At 36.5% G+C, this 18,761-nt stretch overlaps 1 protein-coding gene across 2 annotated transcripts in view; it reads right to left on the reverse strand.

Moving 5' to 3' along the window:
• The window catches only part of LOC140757563 (uncharacterized), a 234,764-nt gene that overhangs the window by 50,045 nt on the left and 165,958 nt on the right, over window positions 1-18,761 (reverse strand). For both annotated transcript variants that reach the window (XM_073093329.1, XM_073093328.1), the window contains 5 exons: window positions 13,400-13,535; window positions 12,701-12,847; window positions 9,769-9,937; window positions 4,466-4,649; window positions 2,163-2,272 (listed from right to left, as the gene is read on the reverse strand). In XM_073093329.1, coding sequence (XP_072949430.1) covers window positions 2,163-2,272; window positions 4,466-4,649; window positions 9,769-9,937; window positions 12,701-12,847; window positions 13,400-13,535 — 746 coding nt within the window. The remainder of the gene's footprint in view (window positions 1-2,162; window positions 2,273-4,465; window positions 4,650-9,768; window positions 9,938-12,700; window positions 12,848-13,399; window positions 13,536-18,761) is intronic.

Genomic DNA, 18,761 nt, shown 5'->3' on the forward strand with positions numbered 1-18,761 from the left:
TATTAGGCTTTAAAAAGTTAGTATTTTGAAATATACAATGAATAACTTTTGAAATATTTTTAGCGTGTTTTAATTTAATAAATTTCGTAAGTGGCAATGTGTTAATAATACTGTACGCGAATGTTAATGAGAATAATGATCTGTTCCGTGCTAATACACATCTCGCTCCCTTTCACCGAATCAATTAAAATTAATCACAAAGGAAACAAGATATGTGGACGGTCAAAATGTGGGCATATCGCGACACTAATGCGCCGCGGTGCGTACAAAGGCGTTCGAACTTGAATTAGTAGCGACCAGTTTATATAGACCCCTGATTTTTAGTGCACCAACTTTTTTTTTATAATATAGGAGTAGCAGACGAGCAATCAGTCAACCTGATGCTAATTGGCTACTGCCGCCCATGTACATCTGTAATCAACCCCAGATAGGATTAGATATTCCTACCTGAGGTCGGCCACAGATGCGCCGCTACCTCTGAGGACTAAGCCGGAACGCCTCGGAAAAGTATGTCTCCACGTATGTTACCACACCTCCATGTATGTTACCACACCCTTTAAAACGGAACACAGCAGCGCCTAACACTGCTGTTATAAGGCAAAAATAAATCAAAATATACAAATTAATAATTTTGCACCAACACATGGATATATTTCCACTGGCATCGCTTTAAAATGGACTTTAAACACAAAGGTTCAACTTATTCTAGTAGATATTCCCGACTAGTATATTTAGACCTCCGATTTAGGTAGGCGTAAGTATTTTATATTTTTACTGGTGTCATTCAAAATGGTTCTTCGAAGGTGTAGAAACAGTGAGTGATTACGTGTAATCATGATTATGGATAGTGATGGAATGACGGGAGTTTCGCTTCTAATGTGACGGCTAACGTCTCCATTGTTGAGGTCTGGTGGGCTTCGAATAAATTGAATTAGCCTCATTTTATATATGAAGTTCGCTTTAATCTACATATCACTATAATTAATAATAATATATTACTGTTATCTAACATTAAATAATAATAATTTATGCTTAGAACTTTGAATTAAAATAATTTGTATTGTATACTTGTATACAATTTGTATTTTATAATTGTACACAATTTGTATTTGTATCCTATAATTGTACACATTTGTATTTGTATCCTTAATTGTATACAATTTGTATCTTAATATGTATTAGTGTCCGCAAGATGGCTTGGACGGCTTGTTCGATATTCAGTAGAAGATATTAACGCATAATAGTTATTTCTATTCCTAGCTGTAACTCATGTTTACGACGCCTGTATTGACTGCGAACTAGTTGATTGAGTGCAGAGTTGTAAATAAGAATATTTATGACCACTGTAGCCCATTTATTCAATAATGATTTTCATGCGTTAATTAATTTATTATGCAGATCGTGGGCTGTAAACATTGAAGAGTCTATTTATTATCTTTGTCTGCAATATAGATAAAAAATATAGCGGTACAAATTTAGGATACCTGTTATAATTTGTATGCATTAGTATGTACACTTATCTTTATGATAACATTTTAAAATGTATAAATAAGCGAAATGCGAAACATGAAGATTTATTTCTTAAGATTTATTAGTTCAAATACCTCAGATGATTATTTTATTTGTATAACGGTGAAAGTATTATTAGGATGAATGTTGTTCACAAGTTTCTTTAGATAGATGACCAATATAGTTTTGTATACAACTAACAATAATTGTTAACTTAATCTTTATTGTAATTAATCTCAAAAATTATAAAAAGATGAGCCTAATTTTTACCTTATAAAAGTGTAGGTACTCAAGACACTATCAGCATTATCCCGCTGAATAGAGTTTTCGGAATCAAGACTTTACGTGGTTTTGAATGCTTGTGTAGTATAATTTTGCAGGTGAAATATATAATTAAATACTGAGTATCCTACGTTTGCTAGGCGACCGGTCAGCCCATAAATAATATTTAATATTTATATACCGTCCCATGACGAAATCTTATAAATTATGTATATTGCGACAGAAACAATAATATTTTAAATTTATCTTTTATATCATTTTAGAATGTCGGCCAGTCCTAAATACTAAGCAAAACGTTTAAAAATGTCATAAACCTGGAAAAAAAAAATTCCACACCTACAATTGATGATTAATTTAAAAAAAGCACTTACCGAGGCATATTCAGCGCAGATGTCTATGGAGCTAACGAAGTCGCACACGTCGTCCACGGACCACGCCGACAGCCGCGCGCGCGCCTCCGCGCATAGACACTCGCCTCGATCTAATAGAACAAGCATACATTGTTGTTGGAATATAAAATATTATTGATTTATTAAAAAAACTATTGTTGATAGTAGTAGCTGTTTCGTTATTTAAATCTTTAGTAAACAGTTGCCAAAATTTGCGACAATTGGTTTCTGATTTTTTTATTGAAAATTAACACAATTCTATTAGTTTTTTATTTTTTCATATCTATGGTATTTAAATGTATATTTTCCACATTCATGTTAGTTAAAATTATAAATAAATTTAAATAACGCAACTTATTAGTTAATTTTTGTCACAATTTTTTTCTAAGGTTGAGAGGATTTCTAACTACAGCTAGCCAAGAGCTGATTGGTAAGGTTCACGAAGCATTGTGGAAAATAGTAGAATTGTATTTGAGTTATGTCGCTTAAATTTCTATTATTCTAATGTGTTATAAATATATTGCATTAGTACATTAGTACTACTTTAAAACTTTTACGTTAACAAAACGATTTCAAAGTACATACGTCGAAAAACGCAGAAGACAATTTCCTTCACTTTTTCATTTCGATATAATCGCTTTTACGAAACCTGCAGCGGCCGGCACTCCGATTTCAATTACGATACATGCGGAATTAATTTATTTTATATAATAATTAATGTTTGTTCGCTAACAACCGTAGCTTCATAACGGAGGCTGGGAGTTTATCGTCTTTCAAATCGTTAATTCTTTACAAGTATACGTTTTTATTTGACTTCGTAATTGTGAAGAAACTGCTGTATCGTGATACCTTTCAAATATTGTAGTGGTTATATCTGGAGCAATGCACGGTAGGTGGCTTTGAGTGGCCTATTCCGACTTAGAATATAGCGATCTGTTTATGAGTCGCTAATAATGTACTGTGGACGGTTATGTGCAAACTCGTACTGGTTTTAAGGTATGGAATAATTATTAATATTCACTGTGTTATATTTGTGCTTATTAATTTATGACATAACTTTATTTACAGTTTATGTTTAAAGAAGACTGAAGAAACTAATTAAGATATTAATTAAGATACCTTTAATTAGTTGGTCAAATGAGCTGATTAAGCAAACATACATAAGCACATAACGAATGTTATATATTTTATAAAAAAGTTATTTTTATCATAAATACAAACTATTCTCCTAGTTCAACGAAACAAGTGCTAAGGCAAACGAGTCCTGATAAGGGTAAGGCTATTATAAAAACCGCAATTAATATATTTTTTGTTTTACAATTTACAATTTAAATAGATAATATTGTAATATGTAAAATTATGTTGTGATACGGATATGACACGGGGTTAAATACATGAAATGATAACATATGAGAACTAACTTATACTCTTGTAGTTGTAGTAGTAGTAAGTATTATATAACTGGTGTAGAAATAGTTCCCGATCGTTGTCTACACAATTGCTCACGGCCAATTGGTGTGCCGGCAAGCAATTTATCAGTATTCGCGCCAACGTCACAAAATAATAAGTGTTCGGCCCCATTGTCGTGTTGTCACTGATTGCGTTCAACGCATTTTCCATAATACTAATATATTGGCGAGTGTCGATTACATTAACGCATTATTACGGTAATTTATTCGGGATTTGCGAACGCGTCAATGCGTTGACTTATGTTTTGAATTGTTTTGATTGGAATGGCGATATCGTGAAATATCGTAGTGTTTGTGTTATTGTTAAGATCTGCATTAATGACTGTTGAATATGATATTTTTATTGGTATCGTTTATTATGGGTATTTTTTTTTTATTAAAAAGATGGATATTTAAATATTTACATCAACATTTATTAAAAAACGTCTACGAAGAAAACACTGCTACAAAATATTTACGAGAATATTAGTTAGGCTCGACTTGGCGGAGGCACTGCCGTGCCTCCAGATGACGATATTAAATAGATAAGGGTAACTGAATTCGTATACATTTTCTCTTAGCAGAGCGATTTCCTCTTATGGTGTATTAGCGTGTGAGTACCTTTTATTCTGCATGCATGCATTTTCTTCATTATGAACGCTTTTTTATAATTTCTTCTCTCAACTTCTTCTTCTTCTTCTCAACTTTCCTGACCATGAATTAGGCGTGAGGGTTTGTACCTTGTACCTCTGGAACCATGCTCGTTTTACCACCTGTATTATTAGAAGCGATCCCTGGTGGAATTCTCGATCTACTTAAAAGATTAGTTAAACTCACCTTCATTAGACACCCGTTCATCCCCATCACTCCTCGTGCTCGGGCTGGCGGACAAGCGGGCTCGTTTCGCGGCGCTCTCGCCCGCGGCCGACAGGTCTAAGGGCGAGTGCTCGGTGGCGCCCGCGACCACGCGCTTGCGACGCGACCGCCCGCCGCGACCCACCCGCGATATCGCGAGCAACGTCTGTGGAACACGCTTTAGGATTACTTTCTGACTTGGAAATCAATTGTATTAATTATTTATCTATTCAACGTGTTGATCGCCGAAGATCGTACCTAATGTGACAATTTCAAATTGCCAAATTTCAACATTTGACAATTTCAAATTTTGTAGTCAAAAATAACGTTTAACGTTTTTAATAATCAATATTTCGACAGATTGTTTATTAAAAACGTGGGCCAGTGAGTTTATTTATTTATTTATTTATTTACATGCCAACAGCAACACACACAATACATTATATAGTACTTAAAAGTACACTATAGTAGTATTAATAATATAAGGTTCGTATGAGTGCCAATTATAGGCATGAACAACGTTTATATATTAGTCTGTATTTTTAATTTGTATGGAACAAATCGAACCATACGCAACCATTATAATGCTGACTGAGCATGGTAATAATGAAACAACCGCAACTGTTGCCCACTAGTTTCAATCTGTGCCATTTAACTATGATATAAGTTCTACTGATATAAGTAGTGGGACAGTAATGGGTTGCTGATGATGATGATAAGTGCTACTTATGTGCTAAAATTTTATTTTTTAAAATAGATAATGTATCAAAGAAAATGTCGAATTCCTTATCTATATTGCATAGTCGGTTGTATTCGGCGCAAATTCGAGGAAGAGGGGAGTGTTTGAGGATGTTTGTTCTACACGCAGGAATGTGGAAAAGTTTACTAATGTGATGGCGTGGGTACCGAGAAGGAACGTTCAGTTTAACGTCGTTCAGTAGACTGTTGGAAACTATGACTCCACTCAAAAGTTTTTTGAGAAATAATATGTCTGCAAGTGCGCGACGTTTGTGTAGTGATGTCATTTTAAAGTGTTCTAGACGAATATCATAAGTTGCTCTGTGTGAAATATCAGCTGCATGGAACGCCAGGTGTCTTGTGAAAGATCGTTGGATGCTTTCTAAGCGCTGTGAATGTATACAGTATTGGGGATTCCAGACTACAGACGAATACTCAAGTTGACTCCTTACCAGAGCATTGTAAAGAATTATTTTTGTTTTTGGAGAAAAAAACCCTTTGGTGTTTCTTTTAATAAAACCCAGCATTCTGCCTGATTTTTTAATAACAGTATCAATATGAGATGTAAATTTGAGATGTGTATCTAGTGTTATGCCAAGATCTCGGATTTCAGTCACCTCAGACAAATTTTCACTACTTAGGATATATGAAGACTTAATAGGTTTGTGTTTTCTAGTATATTTTATATGGAAACATTTTTTTAAATTCATATTCATACCATTCTCTTCACACCACTTATTAATTCTGTCAAGATCATCTTGCACAAGCTGGACATCTTTTACGGTTTCCACTTGTCGGTAGATCTTTAAATCATCAGCAAAAATAGAGAATTTGCAATTTTTGATGGCTAATGTAATGTCATTTATAAAGACAGAGAACAAGATGGGGCCCAAGTGAGATCCCTGTGGAACTCCAGAGTCAGCGCAATACTCGCGTGATTTATATCCGTTAATTGCCACTACGAGAAGTCTTTTTGAAAGATATGAGTTGAACCAGTCCAACAGGGAATTTTGTACGCCAAATTTGCCTAACTTGTTTATTAAGAGATGATGATTCACTTTATCGAAAGCACTGGAAAAGTCTGTGTAGATGGCGTCAACTTGTTGGCCTTTGTCAATTTGCTTCGTTAGATAGGTGACGAGACACACTAGATTGGTTTGAGTAGAGCGTCCACTTCTAAAACCATGCTGGTGTTCGGATAAAGCCCGATCTACGTGTCGCGTGACGATCGGACAAACTAGCGACTCAAATAGTTTTGAAAGACATGACAAAATTGAAATTGGTCGGTAATTCTTTGTGTCGTGGATATCACCACGTTTAAAAATTGGAACAATTTTTGCTCTTTTCCATTCGTCAGGAAATACGCCGTCCTTTAGGGATCTATTAAAAATTATAGAGAGTGGTAGGGCGAGAGCAGACCCACATCGCTTTATTAATACTGGAGGAATTTCATCAGGACCGGCTCCTTTGTAAATACTGAGCTTTTTGATGGCCCGTCGAACATCATTTTCGCTTATTACAATGCAGCATAAGTCGTTCGTAAGTTCCGTATAGCTTGATTTCATTAAATCTGATGACGTCTTGCCAAATACCGAAGAAAAGTTACAGGCAAAAAGTTCAGCGATGTCAGGAGCTGATTTTGCCACGCGATCGTCTAAATGCATTTCTGATGGAATTGTTGAGTCACCGTTTCGTCTATCCTTCATAAAACGCCAAAATATTTTAGGATTTTTTGCGATGTTAGATTCTATCATTGTCTTGTAACTTTTTAGACACATATTTTGTAATTTGTGACTACGTTCACGAAGAATTTCATATTCAAAATTATCGCGTGGGTTTTTATATTTACGATACTTTTTTCTCAATCTATTCTTTTCGGCAAGCAATCTAATAAGTGACCTGGAAAACCACGGTGGGAATTTTGTATTTCTAGGCTTGGATATTGGAGTATGCAACTCTATTACTTTAATAAGATGTTTGTACAAAATAGTGGTCATTTCGTTAACATTTGGAGATCTATCGAATTCAAGATTCCAGTTCACGTTGTTTAATTCTTGTATAATTTTAGTGTAGTCAGCTCTGAAATAATTATACCTAGGATATATACAGGGTTTTATGAATGTAGGTTTATGATCAAATAAGGAGATAAGGAGAGGAGGATGATGTGGGTCAAGTCTGCTTAATGTATTAGGCGATTGAGTAACATGCACTGTATTAAAATCTGAGAGTACAAGATCTAATAATGAAAATTAGTGAATTCAAAGGACGAACTAATTAAGTTACAATTGTCTTATACATTTTGTAATACAAATAAATTTTATTAAATTGATTATAAATTTAATATAATATAATTAAGTGTATATCAGAGGTGTTAAAGGATGTTTTGACTATAATGTAACTCTTTGAATATGCATTTAATATGTATGTTTATTTCTATGTAAAGAAAATATACACTTAGAATAAACGCTTACTTAAAATACGCTACTTCTTGTTCTATAAATATCAAAATAGAGGTCATAAGTTTCGCAATATTTTTTGGATTGTTATAAAACCTTACATTGCAATACGTTTTGAATACTAATAACACCTGACATTTTACAGCAAAAAGGTTGTACACAAATCTAGTCCAGTAAAACTTATGTTCGCATTAATATTCATAACGTTGTAAATGTATTGTTTGATTTATACACAATCAGCGGTACGATAATGGCGTGTCGTGCTCCAACCTGTGACATTTAGAAACTCAATTACTCGGTAGCCGGTCAAGTGGTATGGCGTTAAGCAAACACAAGAGCCTGTAGTTATCTGATTGAGACCATTCGCATCGCAACATTCATCATAATAACGTTCTGAGCGTCACGCTCGCCGCTCGCGGGTCAACTTGCAATCTATCTTTTTTAATTGCCTCGCGCACTTAAAAAACAACCCGGACCGATTCTGAATAAAATTCAGACGCGGAGGCGCGCGCGCGTGAAATGAACATGGATGCGCGTGCGCTCGTAGGCGCGAGCCAAAGCCGCCGCCATTCATCTCACGATTTATTTCCGCGCCGCTCCCGTTTCTCTTTACAGGTGAAAATAAATTTAAACCGACTATTTATAGAATAAGGGCACGAGGAGAAATGTAACAAATCATGTTTATATTGCATTAGTTGTCGAATAATACATAGATATCGGATTTAGAAAGCGAACGCGGTCGCGTGACACGGAGTGCACCGTACTCTAAATTATTATTAACTCCGCGAATGCGATCGCCAGTAAAATATAAAGATCGTTGCAGCACTGCGATCTGTTACAGTTTTCTGTAGAAAGTTCGAATGCAATAAGTGGTAAAAATTTTACGTTGCAATTTTTGCGTGCCTCTTACCGCACCAAAAAAGTCATCCGATAAAAGTCGAGCGGTCGATTTCACATCCCATCACTAGCGTGTCGCGGGGCGCGCATGCGCGGCGCGTGCCTCTGCCAATTAGTGCAGCTCCAGTTCGTTTTACAGTCGAGAGCCGAGACGGTTCGCTGGCTGCGCCGAGAGGGAGGCGGGGCACCACTATTACCCTGCCGATTGTGAGCGTGCGCGAGCGCCAACAACCGACTCGCAATTAACACTCTCTCCGTCTTATCTGCACAATAGCGTAGGAAGTGTAAAGGTCGTGTGCCTTATCAGATTTAATTGCCTTCATTATGGCTGGAAAGGAAGCGCGGTGCTCATTGCGCGTTATGATTTTAAAGAGGTTCGAATTAACATACGGCCACCGTTCGATAGAGATTCTCTGGTGCGATAGCGTCTTATGAATTTTACGATAGCCCGAGACATTTTAATCGCAGCCGTGAACTATGAAACATCGTGCGGGTGTGTAATTAAACCGGGAAGGTCAGTGAGCACCCGTATAAATAATTAATAATGAATTTTAAAGACGCTCTTATGAAACGAGAAGGCAGCTGACCGTAAATTATTTCATAGGGGCAGTGGCATTGCTCGGGGCGCTGAACATTATTGTACATTACGTTGTAATGAACGGAAATTGTAAAACACTACTTTAATCGTCTCAAACGGAAGGAGTCCATCTTATAATTATGTTATGAGATTTCTTTAAAAGTATTCTGATAGCATTACTTTATGTAACGTAATTATATTTGGATCGAGAAATATAAGAAAGTAGCAATGAGGAATTTGAATGCTCGGGTTAATTAATACGTACTCATACTTGTTATAACGCTACTTATTTATATAAAAGTTAGTTTATTAAAGTTCTGCCTGATTTACGTGTCCTCTTAAAGCTCTTATAGGTACCAAATTTCATTGAAATAAAAAAAACTTATGACCTCTACCTCTTCTCATCACATTTTTCACGAGATATAGGTATTTGGACGATCCCTAACGTCTAAGTGACATACAAAATTGTACTTAATTTAAACATGACCCTATGTATATAGGAAGTATTCAGATATGACGTGACGAGTTTCTGGCTCTAATTTTTTCAGTCAAGTTCTACTGATGTAATTTATTTTCAGTTACAATGTAACGTTTTTTAGCTACAAATCACCACAAACCTTAGTGGAGCTCATATCAAGCATGATGGGGAAGGCGGGCAGCCTGGGCGGGCCGCCCTGCTGTTTCGCGAGCTTCGCGAAGAGCCCGCCGATGGGCGTGTCGTTGTCTTGGGCGGGAGACGCGCTCGGTCGCGCGTCCACGCTGAACCCGTTGACTCGGTGGAAGTAGCTGGTGAGAAATGGGTTGTAAGAAACAAATAGTCGATGTTTATTACATACAATGCAAATATTATTGTACATAAGTTAAAAATATAGACGTACCGTTATACCAAAGATAGGAATAGGAAGGGCGTTCAAATCTTTAGAGAATCGATGTTTTTCAATGAACTTATTTAGAGTGAAGAAATATAAATATTACGTAATTGAAATGTTAAAGAAATTTATTCCTATGTGATGAGTAATCCCAAATTAGCTTATTTTATGTTTAAGGAACTGACACAGTAGTAACAGTTTTAGTATAGTACAGTACCTACAGATTGAAACGACAAATCTACCAACCTAACAACGTTGTGAAAACGTAAACAAAGATCCAAATTACTATCCACACGTGAGATATTTCACGCACTTTCCTAGACAAGTTGGCGAGATATCCTATCAGCTTCACTGTAAACATATCAAACAGCAGTTCTCATTGTGATCCCGTATCTAATGTTGCGTGTATTCGCGCCTCTGCTTGATCTTATCACGTCCAATACGCGTTTGGAAGATCGATGGCGAACATAAACATCGGTCTAATGTATGTATGCTGCGCTGGATCTTCAATCTTGTTGAAGTATGCTTCTAGTTACTGGACGATGATCACATAAGAAGTGCCGGTTTTGGCTGCGATGTTATACTTTCCTATATGAATTATTGTTTGATTAACCAGCGTTGGTAATTGTATTGAACTGAGGAATATTATCGTAACGTTTATACGTATCTTTTATTATTAAAAGATATAATTAATACTTTAATGTTTCAACAGAAAGTATTTTGGTCTATTAATCATAAACTCCATTAATTAAAAATTAAAAAGTATACTTTACGATCATGATTCACATAAAATTTTCTTTAAGCAATTTCTTCAAGCAAGCTTTTACAATTAGTTTTTGTTTACAGTTTAAGAGCTTTTTAAGCTACCTCCCGTTAACCAAGCGATGCCTAGAATAGGTACTTAACTTGGATGAGAGCTTTACAAGCCTCTATATCGCCTTTGCAATGTACCTTGCCCGCTATTACCCCTACTATCTATTATTAAACCGTGGATAATGGAACCGGTAGTGGTAGCTCAAGTCAACTAGTTTAGAAATGTCGAAAGCTAAAGAGCGGTCACTTTTTCACAATAATTTTAGGTTCAGCTAATAATATTGGTCCTAAGGACTCAAATGCATACAAACGTGCAAGTTACGAAGATACGAAGTTGCATCGTGATGTGTTTTAAAACAACGACATCGTGTCGCAAAACGATGTCCTGTCGTGATTTACGACGAGCATAGTACGAATCATAATCCATTTCTGTCCATAATTAATAATGGCAATCACTTTGGGGAAAAATAAGGTAGGATTGCATCATCGGTTTTCGAGGTCTGACGCGACGTAGTGACATGATATAACATCGCGTCGTAATTTTTACGATATGATAAGTATATCACAAAGCACTAAGATGTAACGTTGTATCGCATAAAATATTTCTACATGTGTTTGTTTTAGCCCTATAGCCATAGCCCTTATGCTAAAGAATTATACTGATTGACAAGGCTAATCAGTAATGACAGGCATCGAAATAAAAATATACACAAAGTATCGAAAGGTTCCAATCACTGAGTTTATTTATTACTTTACGAATCATATAAATCATCATTTTTAAGTCGTTATCTCCTTTAATAAAACACGAAATTTATCATCGCTTGCACTTTGCTTTTACTGATATGCTCCGTCGACTCATTAGCATAAGTAATCATCAATTTGTACACCGTAATATGATCCACCGCGAGTCGTATCATAGATCATAATCGCTTGAACTCCCAAATGGCAATATTTAGCATATTGTTCTTATATACAAACAATTTAGAGACTAGACACCTGTTAATAAGAGGCATCGTAATTAAAACTGACGGAGGTCGGCGACCGTGGTCCGTGAGATGAACAATTCATTAATATAACATAAGTTCACGCGGACTTCGGTTCTCACGAATCATGTAAATTTGTCGACTAAACGTAAGTTATCGAATCGATTAATATGCAAATCGATTTGGGCATCACTAGGCGGTCGGCGACCTGCGGGTCACATAGTATTGTGAATGCGATGACACGGAGCGGAGCGTGTGAAAAACTCACCTCTTTATGTATCCGTTTAAGAATCGAAATCGGAGATGACGATGTCTTCCCATAATCAATCTTAATGGTCTAAATGCAAATGCTAAGGTTTTTACTGATGTTAGTTGAAATTGCTGTAACCCCAAATTGAGGTCAGAACAGGACCAATATGAATCATAAAAATGTGTGCATCATTTTGAGACACAAAATTGTACGTAGAGTACACATACGTTTATGTAATCTAGTAAGTATATCTAATGTTGGTGATTGGTTGAATATAACAGTTCCTAAAGACAAGAATGTTAATTGACGGTTTTTCTTATGATGGGCAAGGTCTTTTTAAAGAATGTGAAGAAATTATTTCCGATTAATCTATTATGCTGCTCAAATGCGGTTTGGTAGACTTCGTACATCTTTGAATTTTTTTAGAGAATTTTGCGATAAAATTACTTCAAATTAATAATAACAATCTGGGGGCACGGTAGTGCCCCTGCCAAGTCGAAAAAAAAAGCGGCACGGCCGTACCATTATTTTCTCGAAGCAATTTATTCTATTTTCGACACCCCTTAACTTCGTTGTATATTATTTTCTGGAAGAGGTACTGTTTGTTGGAGTCTTAATAAAAAAATATACTCACTCGTTAGTAGGATGCGTGTTGTATCTGGCGGCGAGCGAGCGCATGATGTCGGAGTAGTTGCGCGGCGGGTGCGCGGGCGCGTGCGGGCTGCCGCGCTCCGGCGGCGTGCCCGGGTACGACGACGTGGACGGCGTCACGCTGCGGGACCTGGGTGGACGGTGGTAAAGGATAAGAGTCTTTGGTTGTGTGGACCTGTGATCTAAACTTAAGGCTAAGGCAGCGATGGGTTAATATCGCCTGAGCAATAGTTGTACATGTTCATAATAGTGGATAGGACAGTTGATCTCGTCTAAAATCAAAGTGAAGTATCTCGGACAAAACTTTCTTTGGAGATTTATGAATGTGGTTATTTGGATTCTGTTACATAAATTATCTCTCCAATAAAGCCTAATAAAGATACTAAATTGCTCCTGAAATATTCTAAAAAGTTATTAATACCTTTAATTCAAACTGACTGTGATTGAATACAGTGTACTTTTTTATGTTCATCAATTAAGATAAACTTTCCAGACCTGAGTTTCTCTAGCATCCTTTTGCCACGAGCACATGCCACTAAACAAACCTTTCTGTTAGCTGATATATCTGATTACACAAAAATATATTTTTATTTGCCAGTATATCAGTATCATATTCGGTGATGAGTGATGACTTTTCATTTAGTATATAAGGTATAAAAACATTTTCCTCAAATAACCATACCTGGACGCAGTGGAGTCGTGCGGGCTGAGCCGCTCGCTCTTGACGTGCGCGTGGGGCGGTGGCGCGGGCGCCGGCGCGCGCGCGGGCGACGCCGCATCGCGCGCGCAGCGCCGCGCCGCGCCCCCGCCGCCTTCACCTGTCACAACAAACAAACATTTTAGTACCAAGCTGAGTATGGAGCCCTAGTACAGTTTCTTATAATACAGGAGTAGCAGATGAGCATGCAGTCATCTGATGGTAAGTGGCTACTGTCGCTTATGGACATCTGTAATCAACACCAGATAGGAGAAGATATTCCTTCCTGAGGTCGGCCACAGATGCGCCGCTACACCTAAGGACTAAGCTGGAACGCCTCGAAAAAGTATGTCCACCACACCCTTCAAACCAGAACACAGCAGCGCTTAACACTGCCGTTATGAGGCAGAAATAGATGTGGCGGTGGTGCCGTCGGAGTCGAAACAAAAAGGGTTCTACCACCTTCACTACAGGCGTTTTTTCAGTACCTACATCCTAAGGGTGGGAAAATAATATAATAATGCTAAGAACTTAGTGTATCATGATTTTTTTGTTTAGTATTCGATGTCAAAATTATAGCGTACTCATGAGTTCTAATGCAACGTTTAATTTAACTAATACGTCAACATTTACTTTGATACACAAATAATTGTCCTTTTTGGGGCCCTTTTTCTTGTCGCCCGTGTTTACGACTGCATGTGCGTTCTAAATGCACGCATGCCACTTGCATCCTATAGTTTCAAACTCACAGAATACTGTGGAGCGCGAAGACGCTGCAAAGAGTTCATTTATGTGTGTGGGATACGGGTGGTACAGACATGCGTACAAACATAAACACGCGAGACAGGAAAATCATTCTAACAAGGAAAATTATTTGTTTAATAGAGTTAAATAAAGAAAGAATCTTAAACCATACTTAATTTAACATATTCATATTATTATGGTAGATTTTTAAATAGAGAAAGGTTGTTAGCATAAAATAGTAGGCTCATTTAGTTGCATTTTTTGAAAAGAAAGTTACAAACATTGTGATAATTTGAATAATGCAATTCAGTTAACTTTTTCTGCGAAAATAATCCATACATCATCTTACTTTCAAGACATTCAAAACAACCTAGATGTACGGTCGACTGCGTCCTTGGGTAAAATGTCATAACCCGACCTCTCGATACCGAGAAAGACGCTCCTTGAATCCGGTTACGTCCATCGCTAAAAAAAGGTCGCTAAGATCTCAGTGACCCGCGAGGCATCTCGGCATCCAGCGATACGCATCGCCGCGGCCTGTTTGATGGCGGTCCGCTGCGATACACTTTCCTCCAATCTCAGAGTGCCATCTCTCGGAATTAATGAGAACGAGGTGTGACTGGCGATGAGTTGCGTGCTGGCACAGCCGTTGCAACGTTGAAATAAATCGATTTAATCCCGTTCTGACACCAGTCTGAACGTAAATGATAAATCAGGTGGAATTTAGTAGGTACCCGTAAAACTTGATCACGCAAGCGACAAAACTTGTCTATTGTTCTGTAGGTCCGATATAGGTCGAGTTATAATTTATTTTATAAAAACAGATATTATGCATATTTAACTAAGTCCATAGCATATGTACAAATTGTGGTTTCTTATTGTATACCTACTAATTAAATATTTTATTATCGCTAAAATTTTAAAAAGGAAGTCAACAACAACGTGCTTCAAAACGAAGGTTTATTGAGCTGGCCATAATTCTTATATAGCGTTTATTGTAATAACGACCAAGAAATTAAAATCCATTTTTTTCAACTTTCCTTCGACTTTATGAACTAGTTTTTGAAGCGATTTCTAGAAAAGACAAAAGTTTATATAGGATTCGGAAAAAGTCTATGGACTAATTAATCTAGGGTTAGATATTCATAGAAACATGAATGAGAACTTGTTGTTTTATTTTAACTCACTTGTAGGTACATAATATATATTTTATGCAATGTAACTGAATGTTATAATAATTTTTAAAGTATTCTACAAAGATTTAAGGCGACAGAAACCACGACATTGCGTAAATAAATGAGCCACATTTGGAACTTAACGACGTACAAACTGACATGTGAGCTGAAGAAAGTTATTTTTCGCCAGTTGATACGAATCTGTTTTATTACACACTAACCTTCTGACCTTACGTAACCTACTAAAATTTGTTTATTTTTTACTCTGTGAAACTTTTGAGTTATATTTTATTTATGTAATGTCTATATAATATGTAATGTCTATGTAATGTATAATATGTCAGAATTATTTTATAATTATATAGCCAGACTAGTACCTATAAAAAATTGTACCTATAAAGATGTATGAAAATTTGACCAATTTGCATTTCTAAGCGTATGTTAAGGATTATGGTCTAAATTATCTTATTACTCTGAAAGGAGACACGTTCTCAGCAGTGCGCTGAAGATTTATTAAATCGTTGAAACTCCTAATTTTAAGTAATGTAAGAAAAGTCTGTGGATTGCGTAAATAATATGAGAATGATAAGAGGGACAAAACAGTATTGATTTTAACCCGTTACTTTTTCAAATAACTTTGCCAGAGGCTAAGCATTGAATCTATACTTCCAGTATAAAAGCTCATTGAAACCATCGATCCGTCTGATATTTCAAAGTGAAAGTAGATTAAGCTTTATTTATTGTACCCAAGATTCAGATATAAAACAAACGAAAAATAAATCACGTACGATAATACTGGTTAGTCGTCGAACAAATCCATTTATTAATATTTCCATTCATGCTATTCATATTAACTGAGAGGGGACAACAATGGCTGGAACCCACGGAGAAGAACATTATGTTGCGCGTTACGAGAAAATTATTTCAAATTGACGCGTTCTGTGATGTTATGTTCGTTATTACAATAGTAATGATACACGCGCGCATGAGCTCCCGGGCTACGTTGGCGTTCTAACACGTTTATCTTCTTATAAAAGATAACACAAACTAATAATATCTATATTAGGCAATTGTTTGACAAGCCATGCTTTATAGTAAACAGCACGGACCACATACGTCGCAGTCACTTAATTCGAAATTTAAATCCCCCGCACATTTTTGAACGCTTAGATTTTTTTTTAAATTGATCATTCAGCCGAGCCGAGCTGTCATATTAGATCTTATCTGTTCCTCAATTTAGTGTAATGCGTTTTATTTTTCCTGTGAATAATGTTTTTCCGTGATTTGAGTATTTATGACGACTCAATTTAATGTTTACGTAATATTTATATTGGTTTGTCTATGGTTGTGAGAATTGTGCGCAGGAAGTGATCGAAAAGTGTCAAGGCGATCGATGAGCGATGTTTTCCGGCGCCAAACCAGTCGGGTCAGCTGTCAGTTGACACTATATAAGAGGAAACACACCGTTACACATTAAACGGCCAGTGTCGTAAGTGTAGTAATAACGGTGGAAGTGTTGTAATGCGTTTCATTGATGAAATTGAGCTCGTATGAATTGATGCAATTAAATATTTATGGCTTGCACTTATACTGGTCGATCGTTTCTAGGGTTTAAGACACTTCTAAAATTTACTTTTAATGACACATTTATATCTTTTACTGGGTTTACACCTACCATTACCCAATGAAATTAGAAATCTGGTGTAGATCATTGAGGCAATAGTGACCGCTTATATTTGGTCGTAATTAGAATATTAACTAATTTTATGGTTATGTAGTCTACAATCACCTTTAACCCCATAAAATCGGTATTTCTACAAATTTAACTAAAATAACTGTCTGAGACTCATTAGGTTAGTAACAGGAACTCAATTAACCTTTGGTGCGTAGCTCATCGCAATGCGCGCCTATATTGTTCGCTGGCGATGTGTCTGACTTGACACCTATGGGCCACGATGTGTGGTGCAAGTCATAAGTTTTCTGCGAGTGTCGTCATATATCGTGTTATTTATGTTAAGTTTCTCCGTTTTGTTTTGGCAAACGTTTGGAGTGATTAAGAAAAGTATGTTTTGCAAAATACACATATAACTGTATAAATTTTTCCCAACAGCATTCTTTATATATGGCATGTCACAATTAAAAAGCAATTAACTAAATATTTGAAAGAAAACATTATATATTTCAGACCGTTCTATAAATGTTTTTTTTGATAGTATAAATAGGTTACGTTTTTAGAGTCTATATGAATTTGCAACATTTCAAATTTCTTGTACATTTTCGCAGGTATATTTTTAACACAACATAATCGACTCTCATCTTTGAATTGTCTATTCTAAGCCCATCAATCTTGCTGCAAGCCTCCCAAAAATGTTCAACCCAAACTGATTGTTTTTGACATTTTTACAGTTCGCTCCTCCCTTAGCTTAGACCACCCGTAGGGTCAGCAGTGTCGTCAAACAAGGTACCGTTGGCACCTGACCCGGATGGCGGCACGTCCGCCAAACAGACTGCCTAAGTGATCGGTACCGTTTACAAATATGTGTACGGACGAACTGACAGCATGATTGCCGTGAAGTGAATTACGCACCGTTGTACCAGCGTAGTTATGTGGACGCATATGTTTTCGCTGCTGTATTTCAGCGTAATACACTCATAACACTGAAATGTTCATAGAAAATAATGTGTGTAATAGCAGTGTTGAGTGCTGTTGTTTGAGGTTGAAGGGCATGGTAAGGAGGGATATTTACAAGAAGCATTTTTGGTCTTTAGGCGTAGCAAACACATCCGTGACTACAATCTTAGTTGGAAGTGATATTATTATAAGTAACGGTGTCCCTTTCAAATAGGCTGAGTTCTAGAAAATTCTTTTCTAAACGAGACATCCACTTTAAAAAAAAATGAAAATGTTGGATGGATTAGGTACAATGGGGAGAAAAACAGACACTCAATTTCCATGAACAACTGACTTATATTTTTTTGAAACAAAATCGTTTTTAACAGTAGGTAGTACTGTGATAGTCAGACCAACATGAAAGTGTAATAGTGAATCCTTTATTAACTTACACATTATCTTCATAACCCTGAATGGTAAAACCAGTAAAAATCGGGTAATGTAACTCTATAAACACAAGCATTCGAAATGCGGTAATGAATTTAATGCTCAGTTTACCGGCGGTCGCATCTTGGCATTCCTCGTGAACCAGCTCGATTGTTAGGGTTCTGTAAGCAAATTTGCGAACGTAACGTTATTACCAAGGCTCCACAGTTCGTCCATTTGTCACAGGTCAGGTCCGTAGGTCTGTCTCTTCAACCGTAATAAGTTGAAAATTAGTGGGTAATATTGAATTTTTAGACTGTGTTACGAAGACTATGGTCATCGTAAGAACCAACAATGATTTTTAAAGGATTGAAGTGGCAAACGAGCTTGT

Source organism: Epargyreus clarus, unplaced genomic scaffold (assembly GCF_041222505.1).
Source record: "Epargyreus clarus isolate Ecla_fem2 unplaced genomic scaffold, WU_Ecla_fem_2.2 ptg000004l, whole genome shotgun sequence".
In the NCBI taxonomy this organism is placed as follows: domain Eukaryota; kingdom Metazoa; phylum Arthropoda; class Insecta; order Lepidoptera; family Hesperiidae; genus Epargyreus; species Epargyreus clarus.